This window comes from Heloderma suspectum, chromosome 10 (assembly GCF_057233095.1).
Source record: "Heloderma suspectum isolate Gila_16-S chromosome 10, 16-S_ref, whole genome shotgun sequence".
In the NCBI taxonomy this organism is placed as follows: Eukaryota; Metazoa; Chordata; class Lepidosauria; order Squamata; family Helodermatidae; genus Heloderma; species Heloderma suspectum.
This window is the reverse complement of record NC_139467.1, coordinates 41,492,707-41,518,710: the sequence shown is the minus strand read 5'-3', so window position 1 is coordinate 41,518,710 and position 26,004 is coordinate 41,492,707. Positions and strand designations below refer to the sequence as shown.

The 26,004-nt window shown below is 47.5% G+C and overlaps 1 protein-coding gene across 1 annotated transcript in view; it reads left to right on the top strand.

Annotated features, from left to right (window-relative positions):
* Nucleotides 1-21,742, top strand: part of COL16A1 (collagen type XVI alpha 1 chain) — a 162,269-nt gene extending 140,527 nt beyond the window's left edge. The window contains exons 57-71 of the mRNA XM_084816361.1: nt 527-598; nt 3,362-3,415; nt 4,152-4,196; nt 5,484-5,528; nt 5,982-6,035; nt 7,447-7,500; nt 11,221-11,271; nt 13,498-13,587; nt 13,855-13,890; nt 15,458-15,502; nt 15,583-15,771; nt 15,994-16,060; nt 18,001-18,177; nt 18,607-18,684; nt 19,828-21,742. Coding sequence (XP_084672487.1) covers nt 527-598; nt 3,362-3,415; nt 4,152-4,196; nt 5,484-5,528; nt 5,982-6,035; nt 7,447-7,500; nt 11,221-11,271; nt 13,498-13,587; nt 13,855-13,890; nt 15,458-15,502; nt 15,583-15,771; nt 15,994-16,060; nt 18,001-18,177; nt 18,607-18,684; nt 19,828-20,030 — 1,260 coding nt within the window. The 3' untranslated portion in view covers nt 20,031-21,742. The remainder of the gene's footprint in view (nt 1-526; nt 599-3,361; nt 3,416-4,151; nt 4,197-5,483; nt 5,529-5,981; nt 6,036-7,446; nt 7,501-11,220; nt 11,272-13,497; nt 13,588-13,854; nt 13,891-15,457; nt 15,503-15,582; nt 15,772-15,993; nt 16,061-18,000; nt 18,178-18,606; nt 18,685-19,827) is intronic.
* The last annotated feature ends 4,262 nt before the right edge of the window (nt 21,743-26,004 follow it).

Here is a 26,004-nt window from a genome sequence, read left to right as displayed (position 1 = left end):
TTTTCTTGATTACTGGGGAGAGGGATGCCTCCCTTAAAATGTGCAGCTTGGAAAGTGCATAGCAAAAATGCTTGTGTGTAACCTCTTGTACAGGCGAGAAACAGGTTCATCTGTGTGAGTTCAAGCAGGTCTTGGCATCTGGGCCCAGGTGGCGCACATGCATGGCAACACCCGTTGAGCATCTGCAACAATGCACCCCATTCAGTGTCTGGGGCAGCCTACCCTTGGGGCACAGCAATATCAGGTGCCCAAGTGTTCTCCACATGCTCTCCCAGTGCCATCCCAGCCTTCCCTGGTCAAGATCATCCTCCCCCACCCCCCGCATGAAATCCCCAGGAAAAAATGGTTAAGAGGAGGAGCAGTGCATCTCTCACTCCCAACCGCCCAGCCTTTCTCCCTGGTTTCTCTTGTGGCCAAGTCCTTTGTTCTCTATGTATTGGCTTGGCCTCTTCTGTGTCTTTTGGTTTCCCATTATGCATAGCACCAGTAGCAATTTAATAATTTAGATTGTGGGGTTTTTTTGCAGGGTAGTGAGGGGATGCGTGGCGCTCCCGGGATGACCGGCTCACCAGGGCCTCCGGGGCCTCCTGGTATACAAGTAAGTTTACTAGGAACACAGGAGCACACACTGGTTTAAAGGAACCCAACATGGGGGTGAGAGACAGGGGCTGGCTTAGCCACAATGCTAAGCACTCTGCAGAAAAAAGCCCCATACCACACTGAGGGCCCTCTTGTGGAGGAGTAGCTGTTTAAGAGGGGCAACCCCACCTACTTAACTCTTCGAAGAATATCTCCTGCTCAGGATAGTGTCTCTTCCCTGGTCAAAAAACCAGGGAAGAGTTGCAAGCTGTAGTGGAATTTAAAACATTTGTGTGCATCTTGCACCAGAGGAGGCCCCCGTTAGTCACCTTGTGTGGTCTAATGGCCACTTTGTGTGAGATGTGAGCCAAAAAGTCCCTAACTCAAATCTCACCTCAAACTCACCACAAGGTGGCCTTAGACAAGCCACCCTTCTCTCGGGCCACACCAGACGTGAAATTAAATTTAACGTGCAGGTTTTTTGTTTTTTTAAAAAAAATGCAAATAGCATCAGTTTGTGTGTGGCTGAGCTGATAATAAATGGGATCAGAGCAGCATAGAGGGGGAATAACTCTTTCCTCCCTTGCGGCCATCCTATGTTGCCCCAAAAGCAAATCCTCAGACCACAGCAGGGGAGGATACGGTTAAATTCACACTCTGTGCCTGCTTTTATACCATGAAGTATCAGCTGATACTATCTGCATTTTCTAGAAACCTGCACACTGAATGCAAATATAAATTTAACACCACATGTCATTTGGCCCTTAGCATTATGGGGTAATGAAACTGGCCCACTGTTCAAGGTACTTGTATGGACCAATGCAGTGTTTCCAAATCCTTTTGCCACCGGGGGAGCAGCTCCTTTCCTGGATTAAAGCTGATGGCACATCTTCATTCCACACTCAAAAGGATGCATATTTCTACTTCCTTGATCGGCTCCCAGAACAGTGGGCAGGTATCCCTCCTCCCAGCAATGGTGGGGCAGCCCACTTAATTACTGCCTGCTCCTGACATCCTCCCCTTGCTTGCTTCTGCTTCAGCAGTCGAGGTGAGGGGTGGGACTGTGCTGCCTGGGAAGTGATGATGCTCCTGGATTCCCATGCACATGTCAGCTGCAGTGCAGGATCTGTTGGGAATCCCAGTGTGCCTTTACTGCATCACACTCATGGTGTCACGATCCATTCATAGCAGCGGTCCCCAACCTTTTTGGCACCAGGGACCGGTTTCGTGGAAGACAATTTTTCCATGGACCGGGGGGGGGGGGGGATGGTTTTGCTGGCGGACCTCCGGCCACTGGGATGCAAATGGCATCCGCATAGCGGACGCCATTTGCGTCCCTGTTCTTTGCAGTAATAGGCTACGTAAAGATTTACGTAGCCTATTACTTGAAGAAAAGGAAAGGTTCCTCCTGTGCAAGCACCGGGCTACGCGGACACCATTTGCATCCCAGGGGCCAGAAGTTCGCCAGCGGCCAGAGCCAGCTGGCAGCTCTGCAGACTCGCCGCAGAGTGGAGCCGGCCAGGGCCAGTGAGGATTCCGGGGGGGAGGGACGGATCGCCTCCCCCCCCCTGCAGACCCCTGCGGACCCAAGGTAAGGGGGTTTCACACACCCCTACAGCCCGATTCTTAACAGACCATGGACCGGTACTGGTCCGCGGCCCAGGGGTTGGGGACCCCTGATTTATAGGGAGAGAGAAGGGGTGGGAGCAATGGTGCGGGGGCGCGTTATTTTCAGGGGCACAGAGTCATGGATGCATCTAGCAAGGTGGCTTAATGTTTCAGCTCCCACCTCAGACCCTCTCACAGCACATGAATATGCTCTGACACACTAGGAATCACTGGATCACTTAGAAAATAGCACAGTTCTGGCACCACAGTAAACTGCAGCTTGCACTAGCCATAGTTTAGAACAGGGGTGGGCAACACATGATCCACGAGCCACCTTGGGTGCCCTGCCTCCCTTTTTCCTCCCCTGCACATGCAAGCACTCTGCTACACAGGACGCGTAAGGAGCATCTTCCCCACGTGCCCTGTTTAGTGGCAGAATTGGGCTCTCTCCAGCCCACCAATCAGCTCTTTAGAGGGCTGGCAGGAATCCAATTCTGCTGGGAATCGAGTGTGCAAGGCGAATCATCCCCACACACCCATTTCCTAGCAGAATCTGCTCCCAGTCATGATCTCTGGGAGGAGGGGGAGGTTAAAGCCTCTTCCTCCTCCCCAGAATCATGATCCAAGTTGCTGAGATGGGGATGGGGGGTGAGGAAGCGTGTGTAGGGAGGAAAGGAAGAGTGTCGTGGAGGCCGATGGCTCTGATGTCAGTAGGTTCACATCCTGGATAGCTCCTTACAGTTCTGAGTGAAACCCGGCTCGGATGCACCGCCCCACATCAGAGTCACCAGCCTCCACTGGAAGCATATGTATGTGTGTGTGCAATGTGTGCGTGCAGAACGTCCGGGAGGTTCTGGGGGGATGAAATTGACCTCTGGGGCCCCCAAAGTTTCCCACCCCTGGTTTAGAACCTAAGCCATGGTTTGCTCTTCCAAACGTTCAACAGGCAAACCATGATTTAGAGCTGTTTGTCTGCTTTCATTTTCCATCCTTCATTCCATAGGCTGATGAGTTCACTCCCATCTTCTTGGTGCAGCATGACACCAATGGGTTGACTATTCCAGCATTCGTTATACCAAACCAAACTTAGTACATAAATATAACATGTTGGCCATGCAATCTGGATTTTTAACAAGATAGAATGAGCACACATGTAACTTGTTTTTATTTTCAGGGCCCACCTGGCTTGGAGGGACTAGATGGAAAGGATGGAAAGCCAGGGTTACGGGTAAGAATGTGAACCCCCAGAGTGTGGCAGCTCTTTCCCCTACACCTTTTCATGACCCTGTAGAAAAGATCACTGTGAATTATATTGTGTCCCATAATTACTGTTGGGCTCCGGTTTGCCCATGATTTGGAGCTTATCTATACAATGCTGTTAATCAGCTGTTAATCCGCTTTATCTACTTTTGGTTTCATCGTAAAATTGAGATCCGAGTACTAGATAAAGAGCATTTCCTGTCCTGGTTTTCCGCTACATAACCTCTGGGTGCCATTGTGGTATAGCAGAATAGTACAAATACACAAGTGCAAAAGGGGGGTTCTTTGCTTTTACAATTAAATATCCCACTTGCCCTGCTCTAAAAAAAAATTGCCAAAAGTGCTCTTTAGATACCGAAGTCAAACTGTCTAAAGAACCCATAAATAACCATGAGTAGGATATGATGAAGGCATTATAAATGCCTTGTGTAGAAAAGCCCTTGATACCCACTAGAGTGAGTAAGAACTTTGCCTGTTTGGGGCTTGCTGGACTTTGGTCCAATGCCTGGCTTTCTGCTCTGGCCTCCCTTCTGGGCAAAGAGGATGAACCCCTCTAGTGGGATGGAGAGGGTGTAGAATGCTTCCTTCACAAGCTGTGCAGTGAGCTGTACTCCATGAATCAGTTAACCCTCTCCTCCCAGCCAAAATCTTGGATATGCACTGGCCTCTGCCTCTCGGTGGCATAAACTCTTGGCTTTCTCCAGGGTGACTCTGGACCTGCAGGACCTCCAGGAAGGATGGGACCTCCGGTAAGTTGTAGACCATGTTGGACCTAGGGATTATGGGCTTCTGTTCCTGCTCTGAGAACTTCTGTCTTCCCATCCACCCATTCACATTGCCTGTTTACTTTTTTCATTGAAAGAACTGGTGCTGACAAGGGCAGCTGGACTGCCAACTTTTCAGTCAGCCCCAGCTGCTGGGCTTTAAACAGCACCTTGGTCTGCAGACATTAACAGGTGGCAGGATTTATCTTCATCCTGTGAAAAGCTTCACTAGCTGATTCCTGCAGACCAAGTGGCTGCTGTAAAAGGCACAAGAGCAAACCAGGTTTAGGGATGTACGAAAGTCACTTACCTTTCCGCGGATTATGTTCATGGGGGGGGGAGGCATTCCATCCCTCCCCCCGGAATCCTCAACGGGGGGGGAGGCGATCCGTTCCTCCCCCCCCCAGAATCCTCGAACGGCTGGCTATGCTCCGTGGCAGCTCCGCGGAGCAGCTGGCCAGGCCCAGGCCAGAGCCGTCCGCAGCCGGATTTCCAGCCGCGGAGGGCTCTGGGTTAAAAAAAAAACAAACGCGTGCGCAAATGGCGGCGGCTACGACCGCCACCATTTGCGTTCCTTATTTTTTGGCCGTCTGAATCTACGTAAATATTTATGTAGACTGTTACGGAAAAAATAAAGGGGAACTCAAATAGCGCCCGCTACGCTATTTGCGTTCCCCTTTATTTTCGCCATCTTAGTCTACGTAAATATTTACGTAGACTAAGACGGCCAAAAATAAGGAACGCAAATGGTGGTGGCCGTAGCTGCCGCCATTTGTGTACGCGTTGTGTGTTTTTTTAACCCAGCCATGATAGACTACGTAAATCTTTACGTAGCCTATCACGTCTCTGTAAAACAAAAAACAAAAAAAACCCTCCAGACTGTAAATGGTGGCGGCAGCCATTCGGAAGACCAGCCGCCGCAGTCGCCGCAGCCACCACCGCTGAAGCCGCCGCCGCAGCTACCACCACCTGGAACATCCGCCCCAGGTAAGTCTCGTCCCGGGGGGGATCCGGGGGGGGGGGGCAGGCCATTCCGCCACAGATTTCGAGGGGCCGAATGCACTGGCATTCGGCCTCACCGAGATCCGTGGCAGAATTCTCTGACATCCCTAGCCAGGTTGTTGGGAGATGGTGGTGTTGTGGTCAGTTGGTGACACTGAAAGGGAGGGAGATGGAGCAACAGCTGTAGGCCTGGAGCTTAACTGCTCAGCACCTGCAGGAGTTAGTCTAACACCATAGATTAAACTTCTCTCTTTTCTTGCTTCCCTCTAGGGATTCAAAGGGAAAACGGGTCACCCTGGACTTCCAGGACAAAAAGTAAGCTTTGTCATTAATTGCAAGACCATTAATTGATATCATTTTAAATTGACCTTTGCAGCCTAAGCCTTCTACTATATGTTGCTGGTTCTTGTATCCAGACCTCCAGGAGATGTTTCCAGCTTGACAAAAAATGGCAAATTGTTCTTGTTTACATTGATCATGCATGTTCTTGTAGTTATGAAAAGCACAGAAGCCAAGATCTAAGAACTGCTTAGGAATACTTGCTAATTACAGCCCTATCTAGCATCCCACAGATATTCCAAGAGATATTCCATTAATCTTAATGACCTTATTCACACATTTTGGCAGGTCCAGCCTCCTATGCATCTGCTGTCAGGTTCTGCTAGACCAGGATGACTCAGAGATACGAAGCCTCATGATCTGATCTTTTGTGGAACGCTTTATGTCCTCCCTATAAACATTATGAATCTTGTGTGTATTACTTCCTAGGGTGACTGTGGTAAACCAGGACCACCTGGGAATCCTGGCCGGACTGGTGCCGAGGTGAGTTTGTTTGTTTGTTTGTTTGTTTGTTTCTGTACTGCCCAATAGCTGAAGCTCTCTGGCCGGAGTTATCCAGCCAGAAGTGGGTTGTCGTTCCAGGACCATACTTGGGATACATGCATAAGATTGAGCTCTTTTGTTCTGAATCCCAGGCACCAAAGCTAGCCCCCCACACTAAAGCACAATTGGCTCCTCTATCCCTTCATCGCCAGTGTTGCGTCTCAGTACAGCGGGGGCCATGTGTGCACAGAAAGGCAGTTCCTGGGCCATGCCTCTTTGCCACGCTACCATGTGACCCAGAAATGGAACTCTGTGGGGTTATGCAGATGAAAGGGGGGCTTTGCAGATCGGTGTGAGCTCAATTCACAGTGGTTTGGATTACGTTTCATGGGACAAAGTAAGAGTTCTGGAATTGGCAGCCTGCACAGAACAGGAGCAATTCTAAGACGCTGGTCGATCTCCTACCCTCGTAGTGTCCCTGAGTGCAGGCCTCTTGTTTCTCCAAGGTAAGTGAATCCAATGGGGGAAAAGCACTTGGGAACACTGTTGCTCTCAGGCAGTCTTCCCCAAATTGGTACCCTCCAGATGTTTTAGACTACAACTGCCAGCATGCCTGCTAACTGGGGCTGATGGAAGCTATAGTCTAAAATATCTGTAGGGCACCAGGTTGGGGAAGACTGCTTTGGGGGATGTCCCTTGGCTGGCCCTCCCAGAGGGTTTGTGCCTTGCCAACCATCACATAATGCAAGGTGAGGGTAGATGTGACGCAGAAGGGTGGCTTACAGCGCAAGTGCGCACCACAGGGGAAGAAAGTATCGGAGTTACTAGTCATAGAATCATAGAATAGTAGGGTTGGAAGGGACCTACAAGGCCACCGAGTCCAACCCCCCGCTCAATGCAGGAACCCAAGGCAGAGCACCCCCGACAGATGGCCGTCCAGCCTCGCCCCGAACGCCCCCAGTGTGGGAGAGCCCACCACCTCCCCAGGCAATCGGCTCCATTCTCGTATTGCTCTAACAGTGAGGAAGTTATCAAGCAAGCCATCTGTAAGCACCTTGAAAACAATGCAGAGATTACTCGAAGCCAGCATGGATTTGTCAAGAACAAGTCCTGCCAGACGAATCTGATCTCATTTTTTGATCAAGTCACCTCCCTTGTGGACCGTGGGAATGCTGTAGACATAATATACCTCGACTTCAGCAAAGCTAAGTCAATCTCACATGGGTTTACAAAGAAGGTTAAAATGTGTTTAAAGGCTAACAAATTAATGTTATTTAAGTTGTGCCCTTAGCCACCCACCTGCCATAAGATGGCATCATCAAGAGATCTGTATGTCGTGCTCCAAGGACTGCTAAACAGAGACATGTATTTGGTCTGTTTTCCCATGTTTCTCTCTCTCTCCTTCTTCCAGGGAGAGCCAGGTCCTATGGGACCTCAAGGCAGACAAGGTCCTTCTGGTAACATTGTAAGTCATAATATTTATTCTTGGCCTTTCCATGGACTGATTCATAGCTGTGTGGCTGAGGCATCCACAGAGGTGGGCTCAGGCTGTATCTGAACCTCTGGTAAAACCAGTTCCTTCTTCGCACATGTATCCCAGGGTGTGTGGATACTTGTGAGTCACTGTGCAAAAGGCCACAACACTTACTTCTCTGCATCTTCTTTCCTTTCTTGCTGTCCCTCCCGTCCTCATTTTATTTTTATTCATAATTCTTTAAAAATCCGCAGTTGTGCTTTAACACAAGCTAACTGGAAAACAAAACAAAAAAACCCGCCACCCATTCCAGAAGAATAATGGCTATACTTAGGAACCCCTCTGAATAATTTATTCCAGCTGCAGATTCTGGCCCCAGTCCAGTGAAAGTTAGTTATCACTAAGTCCCACTGAAGATGTTGTGGCTTCAGTAAGGCAAAACTAACTCATTCCTTTGGCTTCAATGGGACTTAGTCACCAGAGGGCCCTAGGTGGATTGGAACCTCAGAGATGTCTGTGTGTCCAGTTTGGATACCAAGAGCTTGCTAGAGAGTTGGATCTCGGAAATCTGAGTTCTGTCTTGGCCATGGGCTCATTGTTTAGGCTCAGCCAAGTTTCACCTCCTCACCCTTCATCTGTAACATGGTGGCAACAGGGAACGACCTTTCAGGGCTGTTGGGAGGGTAACTGTAGCTGAAATTGTGACACTGTTCACTAGTTGGAAGCAAAAGCTTCTATACAGGGAACATATGCTTTTAGGGCAGACAACAAAACAGACATACATACATATGCACAGAGACACACACATAAACACCTGATAGAACTGCCTTTGAACTGAGGGGCAAACCGCATGAGGAGGGCAACCAGGTTTGTTTATTCAGGACTGCCACATTCACACATAAAGCCAGAGTGGTCTGGTATATTAGAAGAGGCATGCAGCAGAGAGGAGCTGAGCCTCACCTTGCCTTGGCATGCCTAGTTGTGTCAGGCCCTCTTCGCCCCAGCTCAGCTCCAATGCCAGAAGTGAAACAGGCTGGGTGAAAAATGCCTTGGCTGACAGAGCAGAGTACAGGGGTGTAAGGCTGGGGGTGCTCAGCTCCCCTCCCCCACATGCCTCATTGATGTAAATATCAACCCCCAGCCCATGCATTATATGTAGGGATGTACGAAATTCACTTACCTTTTTGCGGAACCTTTCATGGTGGGGGGGGAGGCGCTCCGTCCCTCCCCCCGGAATCCTCGACGGGGGGGGAGGCAATCCGGTTCCCCCCCCCCCAGAATCCCTGATGGCCGGCTCCGCTCCGCAGCCAGGCCGCGGAGCAGCCGGTCAGGGCCATCCGCAGCCGGATTTCCGGCCGCAGACGGGCTGCTGCAGACACAAATGGCGGCCACCGTAGTGGCCGCCATTTGCGTCCAGCCAGGCAGCCGTGATAGGCTACGTAAGAATTTACAGTAGGGATGGCGGAGAATTTCTCCCCGAAACTTCGGGGGGCCGAGCGCCAACGTGTTCGGCCCCCCGAACAAGTTTCGGGGAGAAATCCTCCGCACCCCCCCGCACCCCGCACTCCCCCCCCCCGGGACGGGACTTACCTTCCCTGAATGTCCCTCCCAGCGGCGGGTCCGGCTGGCGGTTCGTCGGGTGTTCGAGCGGGGCGGGAGCGGCAGCCAGTCTTTCGACCGGCTGCCGCCCCCGCCATTGCAATAAAAGAAAGAAAAAAAAAAACGTCCCCTGATAGGCTACGTGACAATTCACGTAGCCTGTCACGGCTAGATTTGCAAAGTCAGCCATGATAGGCTACGTGAATCGTCACGTAGCCTATCACGGGTGACTTAAAAAAAAAAAAAAGTGTGTACGGATAATGGCGGCCCCCATAGGGAGCCGCCATTCCCGTTCCTTATTTGGTCGCTGTAGTCTACGTAAATATTTACGTAGACTACGGCGAAAATAAGGGCAACGCTATTTGCGTTGCCCTTATTTTCGCTGTAGTCTACGTAAACATTTACGTAGACTACAGCAACTAAATAAGGAACGCGAATGGCGGCTCCCTATGGGGGCCGCCATTCGCGTACGCGTTTTTTTTTTTTTAAGTCACCCGTGATAGGCTATGTGACGATTCACGTAGCCTATCACGGCTGACTTTGCAGATCTAGCCGTGATAGGCTACGTGAATCGTCACGTAGCCTATCAGGGGGCGTTTTTTTTGTTTTTTTTTTACTTCCACGTTCGCGGCCGGGCGAGGCGAGGCGCCTCCTCCCCGGCCTGAATTTCGCCCGGGCGAGGCGGGAAGCCTCCCCCCCCCAGCCTGAACTTCACGGGGGGAGCAGCGAAGCGCTCCCCCCCACCGCGAACAAGCTGCGAGAAAAGGTAAGTGACTTTCGTCCACCCCTAATTTACATAGCCTATCATGGCTACCCCCCCAAAAAAAAAACCCCAGTGTACGCAAATGGCGGCGGCTACGGCAGCCGCCATTTGCGTTCCCTATTTTTCGCCAATTTATCTTACGTAAATATTTACGTAAGATAAAACGGCGAAAGAAAAGGGGAACGCAAATAGCATAGTGGGCGCTATTTGCGTTCCTTTATTTTTCGCCGTTCTAGCCTACATAAATATTTACGTAGGCAATTCTAAAGAATCCGGCCTCACTGGAATCCATGGAAGAATTCTCTGCTATCCCTAATTATATGCGATCATCTGGGCAGACATCTGTCTAGTCTCCCAGGCCTCAATTCAATGAGTGATCTGAGAGGGTGAATGAAAAACGTACAAACTCTGCAAAGCTGCAGTAAAAGAGCACCGGGGTTCTCAACTCTATATTTCTTTTTTACCTGCTGCCTTAGAACTATACAGGTGACTCTTGATTATTCAGCTCTAACATATAGTTAGTTTTGGAAACATTTTCAATTTAGAGTTTCAGCAGTTTTTAGGACATACCTCCAGGTGGGGTGGGGGGTTTGGCGTGAACATCATCAGACTCGTAGGGGCTGATTGACCAATGCAAGAGGCTCCCCCCCTCCCCGGTCCTTCCTTACAGCTGACAAAGCAAACATTAAAGAAACAGCTGCAGCCTTCTCCCTTCCCTGAAGCTCCTGCTGCTGTGAAGGGTTGAAGCTGTGAATGACTTCTGAAAAGCAAGGAAACAAATATTAAAGACACGCAGCTTTGACATAGCCTTGAGGCTCCTAAACACACTATTTCCATGCATGGGAATCTCAGTAACTTCAGGAGTGCACATTTCGGGAACAAGACTCATTGACCACAATGGGAGTTACTTCTGAGTAGACACACAAATGTTTGTTCTAGGAAAGACAGGGGCAGGAAACTTCCCTTGACTGGGGTCACGGTGAAAGTCACACTCCTGGGAAGGGCTAGCATACCCAAAGTAAATGCAGGGGTTGATGCACACAACAACTTAAGTCGGAGAACCCGACTTAAGGAAAAGAATCAGACTTTAAGCAGTCTCTGGAAATCCAGTTTTTCCGCGAAAAGCTCCGGGGGGGCTGCAGGATGGCCACAACGTCATGTGCCCCGGATGACCTCCAAATGCAGCCAGCTCGCATCAAATTGCCCATGGAGGCACCCCCTTTTATGAACTGAAAGTAGGGAAAACGTTATGACATACCTACATAAAACTCCCTGGTTGTGCATTTACTTCTCTTACCTCTGTCCTCTTTCCCCCTTCTTCAACTTGCCCTGTTTCTCTGCCTCTTCAGGGTCCTCCGGGAAGCCCCGGCCAGCCAGGCCCAGCTGGACTTGCTGGAGTTGTGAGTATCATTCCTGCCACTGTTGGGTCCCCATTGGCATCTGCTAAGTAAATGCTGAACCTTCAGATCCCACAAATGAAACTGCCATTATTGTGATGCCTTTATAGAAATGCACGTGCTGTGACCACTCTTGGAATATTATTATTATTATGTACAGATCTGGTCATTGCACCTCAAAAAGGACGTTGTAGAGCTGGAAAAGGTGTAGAAAAGGGCAAACCAAATGATCAGAGGGCTGGAGTAGCTCCCCCATGAGGAGTAGCTGTGCTGGCTGGGGCTGGTGGGAGTTGTAGACTAATACATCTAGAGGACATTCGGGTTAGAAAGGTTGTTCCAGGAGGGGTGTGGCTGCTGCCAAAAACTGCACATCCAGGTTTCCCCTCCTGGTAATGTCTTGTAAAATACATCATGTATAATGTAGTGTCACCATGTAAAATGACCCACAATCATTTGTGATGTTTTAATTTCAACCGAAGTTGAAAATTCCAGTGAATGTTCTGTATGAGCGGTTCAACATGTATCCTGATCACAGCTGGACTCAACACGCCTGAAACCTTTTAAAGGTTTTTTTTTTTTTTAAACAGGATGTGCCAGATTGCCATTTAATCACTATGATAATGAAGATCCATTTCTTCCTTGTTTCCTTGCCCCACGGAAACTTGACAGCTAACATCCAAACAGCAATACAATTTTAGTAAAATTTCATATTGGAGATTTTGCAAGAGCAGCTCAGAACATACATAACCGTGTTTGTGTGAATGAGTCCTGGAGCAGAGCTCATATTCCAAGGTTAACTGTTGTATCCCATGAGTCTTACAATGGGATGCTGCGCATCACATATGGATGTCCAAGTTGCTCACCACCGCCAATGGGGAGGAAGGCATATGAGGAAAGTCATCTCCCACATACCTTCCTCCCCATGTAGATGGATCTCTCCCTGCTGGGGTGGAGAGCAAGTCTGCCCTTCTTCACACCAGCTGGAAGAGCCTTTGAAATCCAGGATCATGCTGGCTGTTACCAGCGTGATCCCCACTTTCAAAGGGATCTCAGCACACAGAAAGGGGGGTTTAAACTCCCCATCTGTGCAAGCAGAGATCAGGGGAGAGCATGTGTGTGTATGCGTGTGTTTGGGGGGGATGAGGGGGAAGGGGGGGTGTCCAGCCCCCAACCCACTGCCCCATCACCGCATGCATTCCTCGGGCTCAAAAAGATTCCCCATACCTGGTCTACATGCACAAGAAAGCAGCAAGAGGGGAAGGCATTTTAAAACAGAGGAAGCATTGGAAAGATTCTTTCTGACATATTTGGAGCAAGATAAGCAGTTCCTGAGGAAGGCAAGTCTTTTCAGAAACACATTGGGCATAATGAGAAATTTTTCAGGCACCTGAGAACATCTTCTCTTCTGTTTTGGGCTACGTATACAAGAACCAATGCTGGTCTGGCAGAGGAGGTGCAGCGGAGGCAGGGGGGTTGAATGAGGTGGGCAGGGGGAACCTTGGAGTAGGGATGTGCGAACTCACCCCCATCCAGGTTCTTTGGACTCCTGCCCAGCCTCTGCCCCCGCTCACCGGTCCCCGGACCATGCTCAAGCCCCTCCCATGCTCGGCAAGCAGCCTGCACTCACCCCAGCAGCCTCGTCAAGCTCTGTGGTCACCATTTCTTTAAAAAAAAAAAAAAAAGGCGATCGCAAAAATGCACGTTTTTGTATGCACAAAAATGCACATTTTGTGAATGCGCATATTCTGATGTGTTAAATGTGCATTTTGCAAAGGCACACATTAGTGTGTGTACGAAAATGTGCATTTCTCATAAAATACACATTTCGCGCATACGCAGATATGCGCATTCACAAAATGCGCATTTTGTGGGTGCGCAAATTTGCGCATTTTTGCGATCACCATTTTCTTTCTCAAAAAATGGAGACCATGAAGCTCGACAAGGCTGCCAGGCTGAGTGCAGGCCATTTGCTGAGCAGGGGCGAGCAGGGGCTCGGCAACCAAGTCTCGGGGTTGCAGGCAGGAGCAGGTCCGCCAGATTCCCGGACTGAATCGGGTGCCCATGCCATCCCTACCTTGGAGCTCTGCCCTTTTGACAATCAGCACATTTAAGAATGGTCCACCAATACTTCTGGGGGGGGAGTGCCTTTCATTTCTGGAGCCTGACAGTCTTTCGGCCTCTTCTCACCTGCCTCTAGCATATCTGATACCTAAATCTTCTCTTCCCCAGGGGCTGAAGGGTGAGAGGGGGTCTCCTGGAGAAAGAGGCCTCAGCGGGATTCCAGGCCAGCCAGGCCCACCAGGTCACCCAGGCCCACCGGTGAGTGGGGCAAATCAAAGTTGGAACACCTCAGGAAGGATTGATCTCAGGAGGAATTATGCGAACAACCTGTTTGGGGGTGGGGGGCATTATGGTACAGTAAATTAAATGTTGGATTTGGACTGGGAGATGCCAGTTCAAATCCCTGTTTAGCCATGAAGCTCTCTCAGGCTTACTTTGCAAGGAGAATATAATGGGACCATTACAAATGATCGCTTATGAGTATTAAGAATAACACTGTTTCTTTTCTTTTCTGTTGATTCCTAGGGTGAGTCAGGCATGGATGGACAAGTTGGCAAAGAGGTGCAGCCATTGTTATCTATGTACTTGAACAACTCCCCTCCCCCTTTTGCCTGGGCTGTGCCCAAAGAGGCCTGCATCCCTCTGCCTCCACCCCATCCTTCTGCCTCTACATCAGGACTGCTGGGCGCAATGAAACTGGCATGACTGTGGGGCTAGATTGGGGTGAAAGGAAGCATCTTTCCCAACATTTGGCTGGGTTGCTAGGGGGCACCCACCATAAACTTTGCTTTCTGAGACTGTTAGCATAAAGCTCCGTCCTTTAAGATGGTGCTACATGGCACAAAATGGTCACACAGGGTTGCCACCAAAACCCCCAGCCCTGGGTGTCGCATTGAGCACTACTCAGCTCATGTTGAGATGCCATGCGTTTCCCCAGCCTGCTCCACGTGGCTGGCAGGAGCAGGGAAATGTTCGATGCACACAAGAGGAGTCCTTCTGGGTCAGACCAAGGTGGGTTCATCTGATCTGACAGCATTCTGTTTCCAGGACTGGCTGGCCAGGTGCCTCTGCAAAGCCCATCTATAGGACATGGCGGAGACAGCCTAGGCTTCTGGTTTGCTTCCCAGCAACTGCCATTTCGAGGTGTGCTGCCTTTGAAACTGGGGGCTCTGTTTAGCTGTCACGGGTTATAGCTGTGGATATGACCTGCCCTTTGTGAATTTGTCTAATTGCCTCTTTAATATTCTTATTTTTGCAAATGACTGGTTGTCAATGCTATAAAATTGAAGTGAATATTCTTACGGAAGCTTTTTACTATCAGTATACAATAAAACACAAGCAGTTCAAAACAGCTCCTGACTACTATAAAAAGTTTCTAAAGGTTGCTGTGGAGAGCGGCATCAACCCGGGGGGGGGGGGGGGCTGGTATCCTCATGTAGTCCCAGGTGCTGCCGCTGAGACTGCTTCCCACTCCCCCATTATCTGCTGCTCTCACTATCTTGGGAGCCAGCAAACAGCAGAGACTTTTCTCTCTCTCTCTCTCTCTCTCTCTCATGATATGAGAACCCAGTAGTGTCCTCCCATGAAGCTGATTGGTGGGAGATTCGGACAGATAAAAGAAAGGACTTATTCACACAGCGCAGAGTTAAACTGTGGAACTCGATACCACAAGATGTTGGCCACCCATTTGACTGGCTTTAAAAGGGGATTGGACAAGTTCCTGGAGGAGAAGGCTTTCAATGGCTACTAGTTCTGATGGCTATGTGCTACCTCCAGAATAAGAAGCAATATGTCTGTGTACACCAGTTGCTGGGGAACATGGGCAGGAGGGTACTGTTGCACTTGCATCTTCGTTGTCGGTTTTCCGCGGGCAGCTGCCTGGCCACTGTGTGAACAGAATGTTGGAAGAGATGGACCTTGGTCTGATCTGGCAGGGCTCTTCTTATGTTCTTAGGGAGCAGCTCATATAAAGCTAATGCACCAGGTCAGTTACTGGGAGGAGGGCTCCCACACCTTTGGATGGAATAATCCCAGTGTTGACTCTGGCACTGAACCAAAGTTCTCACTGACAGCAAAGCATGCTGGGTATGTCTCTCGAGGTTCACTCCTTCTCTTTGCTCCTTACCAGGGCCCATCTGGAAAACCAGGCACTGCAGGACCAGCTGGACAGAAGGTAAGCAGGACCTGGATGGGAATGGAAGATCCATCCAGCAACAATGCCTCATGGACTCGCCTTGTTCCTTTTTCTTTCAGGGCGAGCGTGGATCTAGCGGGGAGAGAGGGCAGCCTGGAGAGAAGGGCAGAGCTGGGATGCCAGGAGGGCCAGGAAAGAGTGGCGAAATGGGCCCCATGGGGCCACGTGGCCCCTCTGGGGAGAGAGGACAGTCTGGCCCTCCTGGCCCCTCGGGTACCCCCGGGAACCCTGGATTGCCTGGGACGATGGTAAGAGATGGAAAGAGGGTGACCAATGTTTGAGGGGTGAAGCCGCACCATAGTTATGGGGCCCACTGCTCACACCTTGGCAAGAGCTGGTGCAATTTGTGGAGCTGGCCCTGGAGGGGTGGTTCTGAGGGCTGCATGTTAGACTTGAACCCTGTAATTAATATGTGTGTTTTTTATGCCACAACAGAGAGTAACTGACTTCTGCCTTGCTTTTCTTTCTAGGGAGATATAGTCAATTATGATGAAATCCGGAGGTTCATCAGGCAAGAGCTGAACAAAATGTTTGACGGTTGGTAACAGGCTTTCCAGGGGACTGGGTTGGGCAAAGGTATTGGGCTTCAGAAAAGCACAACTGCTAACACTTGGGCAGAAAATGAGAGGTGTTGGGTCACTGTCTTGGGAAGTATGTGGGGAAAGGGGGAGGAACCAGACACTGCCGGGGGGGGGGGACCTCCATTCAAGGGCATGGAACTTGGTTATGCCTGGCCACTGCCCCCAAAATGCCATCTTGTGACTGTACTATATCAAGGCCTTTGTGCCAGTTAAGCTATCATTTTCCTGTCTTTATTGGGGGAGGGAGTGCATCTTTTTGGCAGTGGAAGCCCATCCATGAGGCAAGATGTTGCAGTTGCCTCAGGTGGTCAATTCTGGGTGCCATTAAGAGGAGCAGAGTGGCAGACCTGTGCAGCTCCTTTTCATCTCAGTGGGAGAGTTTGTACATCATGCTAAACTATAGTTTGTGTATTTAATTATTTATATAGTACTTTTATACCATTTAAGATAGGAAAATCTCTAAGCAGTTCACACTAAAATACATATATGATATAATACAATCTAAAATAATGAGTAAAATCATTACAGCAAAGAGAACAATAAATCAGAGCAGTGACATAGTCCATTACAGGTCTGGGGAAGCCTGTGTAAAGAAATATGTTTTCAAGAGGCATTTGAAGCTTGCTGCAGTTCCTGCTTCTCAAACCAGGCATGGGGAAGCATTCCAGAGGATGGGTACTGCGGGCATTGCATGGGTCAAGTGATGAGAACAAGCAGAAGCGTGCTTCCCCTTTCCCCCTTCTCTTGTGGTGAAGCAGCAAGAAGGTCTTTGAAAACTTCCAGTTCTGATTTTGCTTAACCTCCATTTATTGTGCCATCCTGACTGACAAACTGTGGTTAATTAACTATGGTTATATGAAACAAGCCAACTTCAAACCATGGGTTATGAAGCTGACTTATTTAAACAAGCCATAGTTAACATTAACCACAGTTTAGGGTTTGGATGACAGGTTTAACGGCAGCTAATGGAAAATGGAAGCAAAGACTTCCATATTCCTCCTATTCACAGCTGTGCCAGAGGAAGTGCATGAGCCCAAGGCTCCCCATGGCTCAGTCTTGTCATGCTAAACTATAGCCTCATGGAGTCTTGCTCAGTGTCCTGTTGTGTTGTGCCCCATGTAATTCACTGAGGGTATATGCTTGGGTGAGGAGTAGCATTTGACTTCTCTGCTTCAGGTACCAAAGTTCTTGCATCTGTTTTTATAAGCCTTTTATCATGGCTCCCAAATAAGAAACCCCAAGAACATGAGTTGGTGAAGGGGCTCTGTGTGTGGAGAAGTATGCTCCATCATTACCCTAGATGTGACCCAACTGTTACTGATTTTCTAGTTTCAGTGGATTGATAAACCACCCTTCAGTACGAGACTCACAAGGCAGGCGAAATTTAAAATAATAGTAGGAGATATGATAAAATTCAAGAAAAGGATACTACAGAATCACAGAAGCAGCAGTCATAAAAACCAGTAATCATTTTAATCCAGCAGAAGCCATAAATTAAGACCACCTCTAAAACATGTAATGCCTCGGAAATATATATATATATATATATATATATATATATATTTGCCTGGCATTAAAAAAAACATAAAACATAAAATTTATGTTTGTTGTTGTTCTATATTGCTTTGAGCTTCTCAGAAAAGCAGTATCTGACGCTATAATTAATAAATAAAGAAGGAAGTTTTACATTAGATTCTCTGAGGAGGGTGTTTCATAATGGAATGCTACCATTGAGAAGACCCCTGTCCTTGGTTTCCAGCAAGCTACAAAATACAAAGCCCTCGTCTTAGGTGGGCAGTCTTCCCCACTGCTAACAGCAAACCACAGTCCCCAGACAACTGGACTATCCTTACAACAGCAGAGTAAACACAGTGGTCCCTTTGTCTCCCCCTGCAGAGCGGATGGCATATTACACCTCCAGGATGCAGTTCCCAGTGGAATTGGCTGCCCAGCCAGGAAGGCCAGGACCCCCTGGTAAAGACGGACCACCTGGACGACCAGGATCTCCTGGTTCCCCAGGAATGCCTGGACAGATTGGGAGAGAGGGGCGGCAAGGTGTGCCAGGAATGAGAGGTAAGCATCTTCATTCCTGCTTCTGCGAGAAGCAGGCTCAGAAGGTCTCTTGCACTTGGGTGGCAAATCACTTTGTTTTTGCCCATTCCAGTGGCAGCTCAAGGAGTTGGATTGTGGGATGTTCCCTTTGCTTCATGGGGCTGCATGGTCTTGTCATGAGGGTTTCACGCAAGGACTACTTTGCTCCATCTCACCCATCCACATGTTAGGTCCCAATTGGGCATGAATCTGACCTACATTTAACCATTCAAAAGAGACACAGGTCATAGGAGCCTTAACATCAGTGCCCAGAAAAAGCAACATCATAAGCAACCTTGTGAAGAAGAATGAGTCAATATACATACTCAATATGTGAAGAAAAATCTGTAGGTGCCAAAGATATGTCAGCTGCCTTGAACATTCTCTTCCATTCTCTTTCTCTTCGTACAGGTGAGCCTGGTGCCAAAGGAGAAAAAGGAGACAAAGGGACTGGAATCATGGGAGAGACAGGACCCCCAGGCCCTCAAGGTAAAGCCCCCTTCTTTCTAAGCTCAAGGGCAGGCTTCCTTTCTAATATGTTTGCTTTCATGATGGGCTCTTGTAAAGTGTTGAGACTTGTAAAAGACACTCAGAGCTTCCTAGAGATCAAAATTACAGGTCTTTTTGCAGACCAGGGGTTGGATACAGAGTTAGTCATTCTTGAAGTAGACCCACTGAAAACTGAAAACTAGTCATGACTAATTCAAGTCCCATTGATTTCAGTGGGTTTACTCTAGGTATGACTAAATCTGGATCCAGCTCCAACACTGCAATTCTATGCAAATTTACTCAAAGGTATGTCCTGCTATATTCAGTGAAGCTTACTCCCAGGGAGGTATGCATAAAATTTCAGCCTTTTATACAGCATGGCTTCAGCTACCTTTTTGCTACGTAAAAGGTAGCATTTTAAAACCACCCTATTATACTCACATTCAAAGTCATTTAAAGGCTGGATTTTTCTGACCTTTCCATTTGTACTTCTTGGTGAAATGGAGAGTTTAATCCACAAAGGGTTGGTAGTTTATTCCAAATTATTTAACACAGAATGCAAGGTTGAGTTCCGTTGCATAGACTGTTAAAGATGCATTCGAATTCAGCTATTACATCTTAGTACAGGAAAGGGTAAAAGTTTTGCTCTGGTCACCCACAGTGAGGGGATGACATTTTCTCAAGGTTTTTGTCTAGTTTCAGTTGAATCCTTATTGAGCATTGGTGGCTGATTGATATTTGGAGTCAGGAAAGCAAATCACACCAAGGTGTGGATGTGAGTGACAGGACAGAAGTGCTTGGGAAAGAGAGCCTTCCATCTCCCTGGCATGAAGGAGCAGGGCCACATCAGAACTGGCATCGCTGGGCACCTGCCAAGGCCCAGGCTGGGGTTGGGGGCCTCAGAAGCATTCTCTTGCTTTGGAGGGAACTGGTAGCACTTTAGAGGCAAAGTGCCTGCCTGCCTATCATGCTTAGCATTTAGATTTGTAAATACATAGCTCATGAGTCTCCAGTCCTCTCTTCTCATAAGGAAACACAGCTTCCCCTGGAGCTCCTACCTTTTCAGGAAGTGGAAAGCACAAAAACTTTTGGATCCTATGAAATGCCCCTGCTCTTTATCCCATTCTCCTTTCCTCTCTGCAGGGATCCAAGGGCCACCAGGGTATGGCAAGCTTGGTCTTCCAGGGCCTATGGGTCAGCAGGGTATTCCAGGCATCCCAGGCCCACCGGGAATTACAGGGCCTCCTGGGAAAGCAGGTCACTGCAACCCCTCCGATTGCTTTGGCATGATGCCTCTGGAGCAGCCAATGTACCAACCCAAAAACATGAAGGGGCCTTTAGGCTGAAGATCTGCTACACAGACCGTTTCTTACCAAAAAGGACTCCATTGGGAATAGGCAATGACCTGGTCTTCGTAACTGGTCAAGGATGATTATTTTTCCATTGTTGTTAATATTTTGACTATATTTTTTTTTCTCCAGTGGGGTTCAACCTCTCGTGATGGCATTTTTTTAAAAAAACAACAACAACCAACAACGTGTGTGTGTGTGTGTGTTTTGCGTGTACGTCTCATACTCTAATGGGAAGTTCATATCATCATCTGTGGTCAGCAAAATACATTTCAGAACAATGCTTTAGTCTTTCCATTGGTATGGGCAGGTCTAGCACATTACTTCCATACGTTTCCCATCCATTAGGAATTATTATTCTTTCAACAGTACAGGCACAATCCACAGGGATGTTCCAGGATGTACTGAAGGATGTGGAGGAGCTCTAGTTGTTCATTTCAGTGGGATTCGTGTGAGAAACATCCTGGTGGATTTCCCTCTTTGGCACAATTTTTAGTTGCAATTAGAAAGCTTGGGGGATGGATTTGGAAGGGAATATTCTAAAATAACTAACAACACAATTCTATGCCTGTCTATTCTGAAGCAAATTCCACTGAATTTAATAGGATTACTCCTGGGTAAATGTTGCCACCTAACAGCGCAATCCTGTGAAGGTTTACTCAGAATTAAGTCACACTGCATTCAGTGAGGCTTAGTCCTTACCCAGTGTTTACACACTTACCTGAGAGTAAGTTCCATTGAACTCAGTAGACGTACATAGGCTTGCACTGTAAAAGTGTTGTTTTCAGGCATTTCCCTTCAAAATCAATAAATAATAAACTATTCATTCAGAGTTTTTTATTGTGGATGCTGAAAATTGTGACAGGTTTTGAAGAATCAGAACTGTTTGTGTCTTAGCTATTCCGTCTTCTGCAGCTGAAAATCTAAAGAGATCCTGAAACTAAAAATCAGCAGAAAAAACTGTTGCACAAAGGTGTTTGTTGTTGTTGTTGTTGTTGTTGTTTTGGGACAGTGGGTCATCTTGTGTATTGTGATGTAATTACATGCTTTTCAAATGGCCAAAATTCTGTCTTCTTCCATTTCTATTGTATGAAATGTGAAATTAAGGGGAGTGGGGATTATACCTTTGTTTGTATTGGAATCAGTGGCTTTTCTTTAATGTTACTGGAGCAACAATTGTTCATTTTCATCCAAACAAACTTTATCCAAACTTAAACCTACTTCTGGTTGCTGGCACCACCAGGCTTTAGAATTGGGAGACCTTGGGGAAACATCTTTTGGGAGGTGGGAAACATGTATTTTGTTGTGACTACAATACATCCCACTCCTCCAGTCCTTATATGCAACAGTAGGGGGGGGGAGGATTAAAATCTGCCTTCTGGTCAAGAATTCCCTTCCACCCCTCAAATCTTGTTCCCACCCAGAGGGAGGTTTCTTCAGGCCTTGAATTACTTCCCTTTGGAAACTAGAATTGGCTGCAGTACAAGCTGTGTATGTTACCACCTAGTCCCTTCCACCATCCATTTTTTTAAGACTCAAAATTCTCCAGGATGGAGGGATTGTGAGTTTCCCATGGCAGCAGCAGATTACGTGAGGCATGCCCCCTTGTCTAGAGGAGGTTAAGTAGTGGAGAATCTGTCCTTCATCTGGGCAGCGTTTCCCAGTGGCTCGCCATCCTCTTTATTTAAATAAATGATGCCTTGTTTCTTAATTGGTATTTGGCTCACTTTCATTTCAACGCATTGGCTCACAAGCCATGTTTATATCTGCCAGATTACAAAATACATTTATGCTTTTTGTCCATTTAGCAAATGGACTCTATGGTGGCAAACATTTGTAGAATGGCAACAACTCTTTGTTTAACATCCAGCTTCGCTGCTTTTGTTTAGAAAAAACAAGGGCTGCAATTAGAAATAATGACTGCAATGATGGGATCTTGCTTGCCTCCAAACACAAAGTTGTGGCACAGAAAGTTAGTCTGTGCTGGCTTGCCGTCACTTTATCAGGGCAAGGGAAGGGGTTCACTCCTTTCTCTGAATGAGCTAAAACATAGGGAGCAAAGTAAAATACTTCTGTAAACTTCAGACTCTTGACAATAAGGGAAAAAGGAATAGAGAGAGAGAGAGAGAGACCTACTTTTACCAACTGTTGCTGAATAGGAAATTGTATTCTGATATTCCAGAAAATCAAATGAGGGGTAACTTGGCTCGGCAATAATATATGTGACAAGGATCTTGGAGTTGTAATTGATCACAAGCAGAATATGAGTCAACAGTGTGATGTGGCTGGAAAAAAGGCAAATACAATTTTAGGTTGCATCAGTAGAAGCATAGTTTCAAAATCATGAGAACTCGTAGTTCTACCCTGCACTGGTTAAACCTCACCTTGAATAATGTGTTCAGTTCTGGATTCTGATAAACTGGAAAAAGTTCAGAGAAGGCAGCAAAGATTATCAGATGACTAGAAACTAAGTCCTATAAAGAAAGATTGAAGGAACTGGTTATGTTTAGCCTTGAGAGTAGAAGACTGAGGGGGGGATATGATACCAAAATGGGTTGTCAAACAGAAGAAGGCTGCAACCTCTCCATCATCCAAGACCGTGGGACACAAAATAACAGGCTTAGGCACATCTGTCTTCATGGACGATTTAGTGCGAAGTTAGAGCAGTTTGAGTTCCTTCATGACAATGACATTGTCACCAATCCACTGCCAACCAGCCGCTTCCCTCTTGAAAAGCCGCATTTGCTGAAGCTCCTTTTACTCTGACTTTTTTTTACTGAAAGTGGCTCCCTGGTGGTTTCACCACAGTGTGCAATGTCCTCCCTCCCCTGGCATTAAATCCTGGATGTGCCTCTGTGACCTGGCAGTGACATAGTCAAGGGGGTGGGGCGCCCCATTCCCTCTTGTTTCCCCAAAGTTTTCCCATTGAGAAAATCCCCAGGAGTGTAGCAGTGACCCCTCACATTACCTCAGTAGCGGGGACACTCATTCATCTTAGCTAGCCTGTTTTTAATCTTTAACATACTCCCCATTCTGTGCATGTAAGAAATAAATCTCACTTCCTGCAATGAAAGGTTTAAAGGCTAACTTTAGTAACTGGCCCTAAAACACTCTTTCGGTTATCCGTTGCTCTCTTAAATCGCTATTGTGATGTTGTGCTTCTTTGATGTTCTGTAGTTTCTCTGTTGTTGTGTAAAGTCCCTTCTCCACTTCTTTCGGGTTTACAGGAGCTTCTCATTGCGAGCAGGGAGAAGGTAAAAGGGAGGGGTTGGAAGGGGGGTTGGAAACAATAGGCAAAAGTACATGGGGGAAAATGGGGTGGGAGCAATAACTCTGCAGCAGATTGCTGGGATACAGTGAAATTGGGATGAGGGGAGCTCTTGGGAGCCTTCAGATGCTGCACTGGAGAACTGGGGATTTGGGTTTCTTCAGGGAAATCTGCACACATGGGGAAAATTAGTTGCTCTCCATTCATAATGTAGTAGCAGTGGGGAGCCTGGACAGGGGCAGGAAACAAGCCTCTCTCATTGGTTGAGCAGCCCCTGCCAGTTTGATGACATTCAGGTCTACTCCCCCCACACCACCTGGAAGTATGTTTTCAAACACTGAAAATCAGAGTTTAAAGGTACACTACACTTGGCTTATCTTGCTTCATCTGTCCCTGCTGGACCAAAGCCAATTCCATGAAAATCCAGGTAATATTCCAACACGCATCTCATTCCGTTGTCGTGAAGATCCCCCCCCCCCCGGAAAAACTTCCGAATAGTCAGAGCAGTCAGACGATGGCACCACCTGCCTACAGAGGAGGCAGGGTCTCCGTTGCTGGAGGTATTCAAGCACAGACTGGACAGCCATCTGTCAGAGTTCCTTTAAACTGGATTCCTGCACTGAGCAGGGGGTTGGACTTGATGGCCGAAATGGCCCCTTCCAGCTCTATGATTCCATGATAAATGACAGTGCGACAACCTTATCCTTAAAAGAAACTGATTCATTCCACATTAATCTTTAGCGCTAAACTACTGAAATCATAACTCTATGCGGAGCTACCATGAACAGTCTTGAAACAGGGGCTTCAGCTTCTGTCTTGATACCTTATGAACAAAAATCAGAGTGTTGGTTTTTACCTATAAAAGCCTACAGTTGCAATACTATGCCCACTTACCTGGGAATTAGCCCCATTGAACTCAATGAGACTTACCCCCTGAGTAGATATGGATAGGATTGCACGGTAAATTATTTTGCCACCAAATACCAAAGAAAGTGCCTTTAGTTGGCCCGCTGCTAACAGCACCCTCTTGAATTGCAAAGCAAGAGAAGAGGCTTATTTAAGACAGATAAATTTGATTACCATCATATATCTGCACATAAAATGTACAATATTAAAATAAAATGTACTCAGCATACATAATTATACAAAAGCTCTGAAAGACTAATATAACACCGGAGAGCTAGTCAGTTGGAATGGCACTATTTTACCAAAGGTCTGCAGCAAGCACTAGCAGCTGGGTTTAAGAAATGTATTTAGGAAATTTAAATCATACCCTGTCTCTTAAAATTGAGGCAGCTAGCAATCTAATTTGGTCTATTAGATACCAGACTTGGAGCTACAAATACAGGATTTGCATTTTTCTTACTAAAACAGACAATGGAATCAGTATCACAGTTCAATTTTTTAAAATCCTTGAATTTAAAAACAACTATAGAAACATAAATCTGATGTAATACCCCTCACACAGAAAGTTATTTATAATGGGATAATGGGAATAATAGGCATTGGCAACGAACAACGTAATTGTAACTTCCGGAAAGCCCATCCAAACAAGGAGGCTAAATGTCACCATCTGAAAATACGCAGACTCGGCAAGCAAGGCAAGGCCTTGGGATTACCACAGAAAAAGCCACATCACACCCTCACTGTTCTCATCCTTCATTCAAACAGAAGGATCTGAGCAGCGAAATCATGTAAGAAGCATAGGGAAGGAAGGCGCAGATTGGGAAGTGGCTGGCTGTGGTAGCTGCTCATTAAGAAAGAAGTTACTCTGTACATGCCAAAGTCAGCTCCCCTAAGGTGCCCATGGGAGGCCATTGCCACCTTTGAGGTTGCATCTCTTCTCATTCACAGTACTAGGACCCCAAGTGGAAGAGTGACCAGCGGCCCAGACGGTCCCTCTCTGGTGAGCAGGAAACAGGGTTTTGTCAGAGCTTGTAGCTGAACTCACCAAAAGAAAAGAAGACCAATGATTTGTATGCTCTTGCCCTTTCCTTTTTTCCAAGGGGCTCAAGGAAGGAACACAGGGGTACGAAACAAAGCCAAAATGTCCTGCAAGTGACCCCACCCCCCATAGCAGAGGAAGGCACAGCCCAAATGCCAAGGTGGCTTTTTCTGCCCCACATATCTGGAAGAAACTGGGGGGGGGGTGTCTCCATGGCTACGGGTTGAGTTGGCTCTCCGCTTTCTTGCAGTTTTTACTACAGTCGAATCTGCTCCATTGGGAGGGCAAACGGGGATGAACGCCCGGATGATCCAAGTGGTAGCCTGGGGCCCTGGGCAGGTCCAACACAGTTTACTGCAAATGGTTTGGGTGGCTACTGGGTGGAGTCTCGTCCCATAATCATTTAGAAAGCCTGTCCCCTCCCTCCTACTCTCATCTTGTTCCTCCCCTTCTGCTTCCTAGTGCCCCATCCCTCCCCAACCTCTGTTTACAACCCTCCTGGACTCTCTCTCTCTCTCTCTTTTTATGAACCTTTAAAACCACAGTAGCTAAATAACGCCCACAATAGCCACACATTTCTATGACCACTAAAGGAGTGTTAATAGCCGGGGATATTCAGGTGATATGTCTTTATGGGAACTAATTGTCAGTAGATTGCTTCTTGATCCAGGACCACTCTTGAATGTTCTAAATTGGAAAAACTGATCAAAGAAATGCATGGGGGCGCATGCCTTTCTTTCTCTCCAGACTCCCATGAC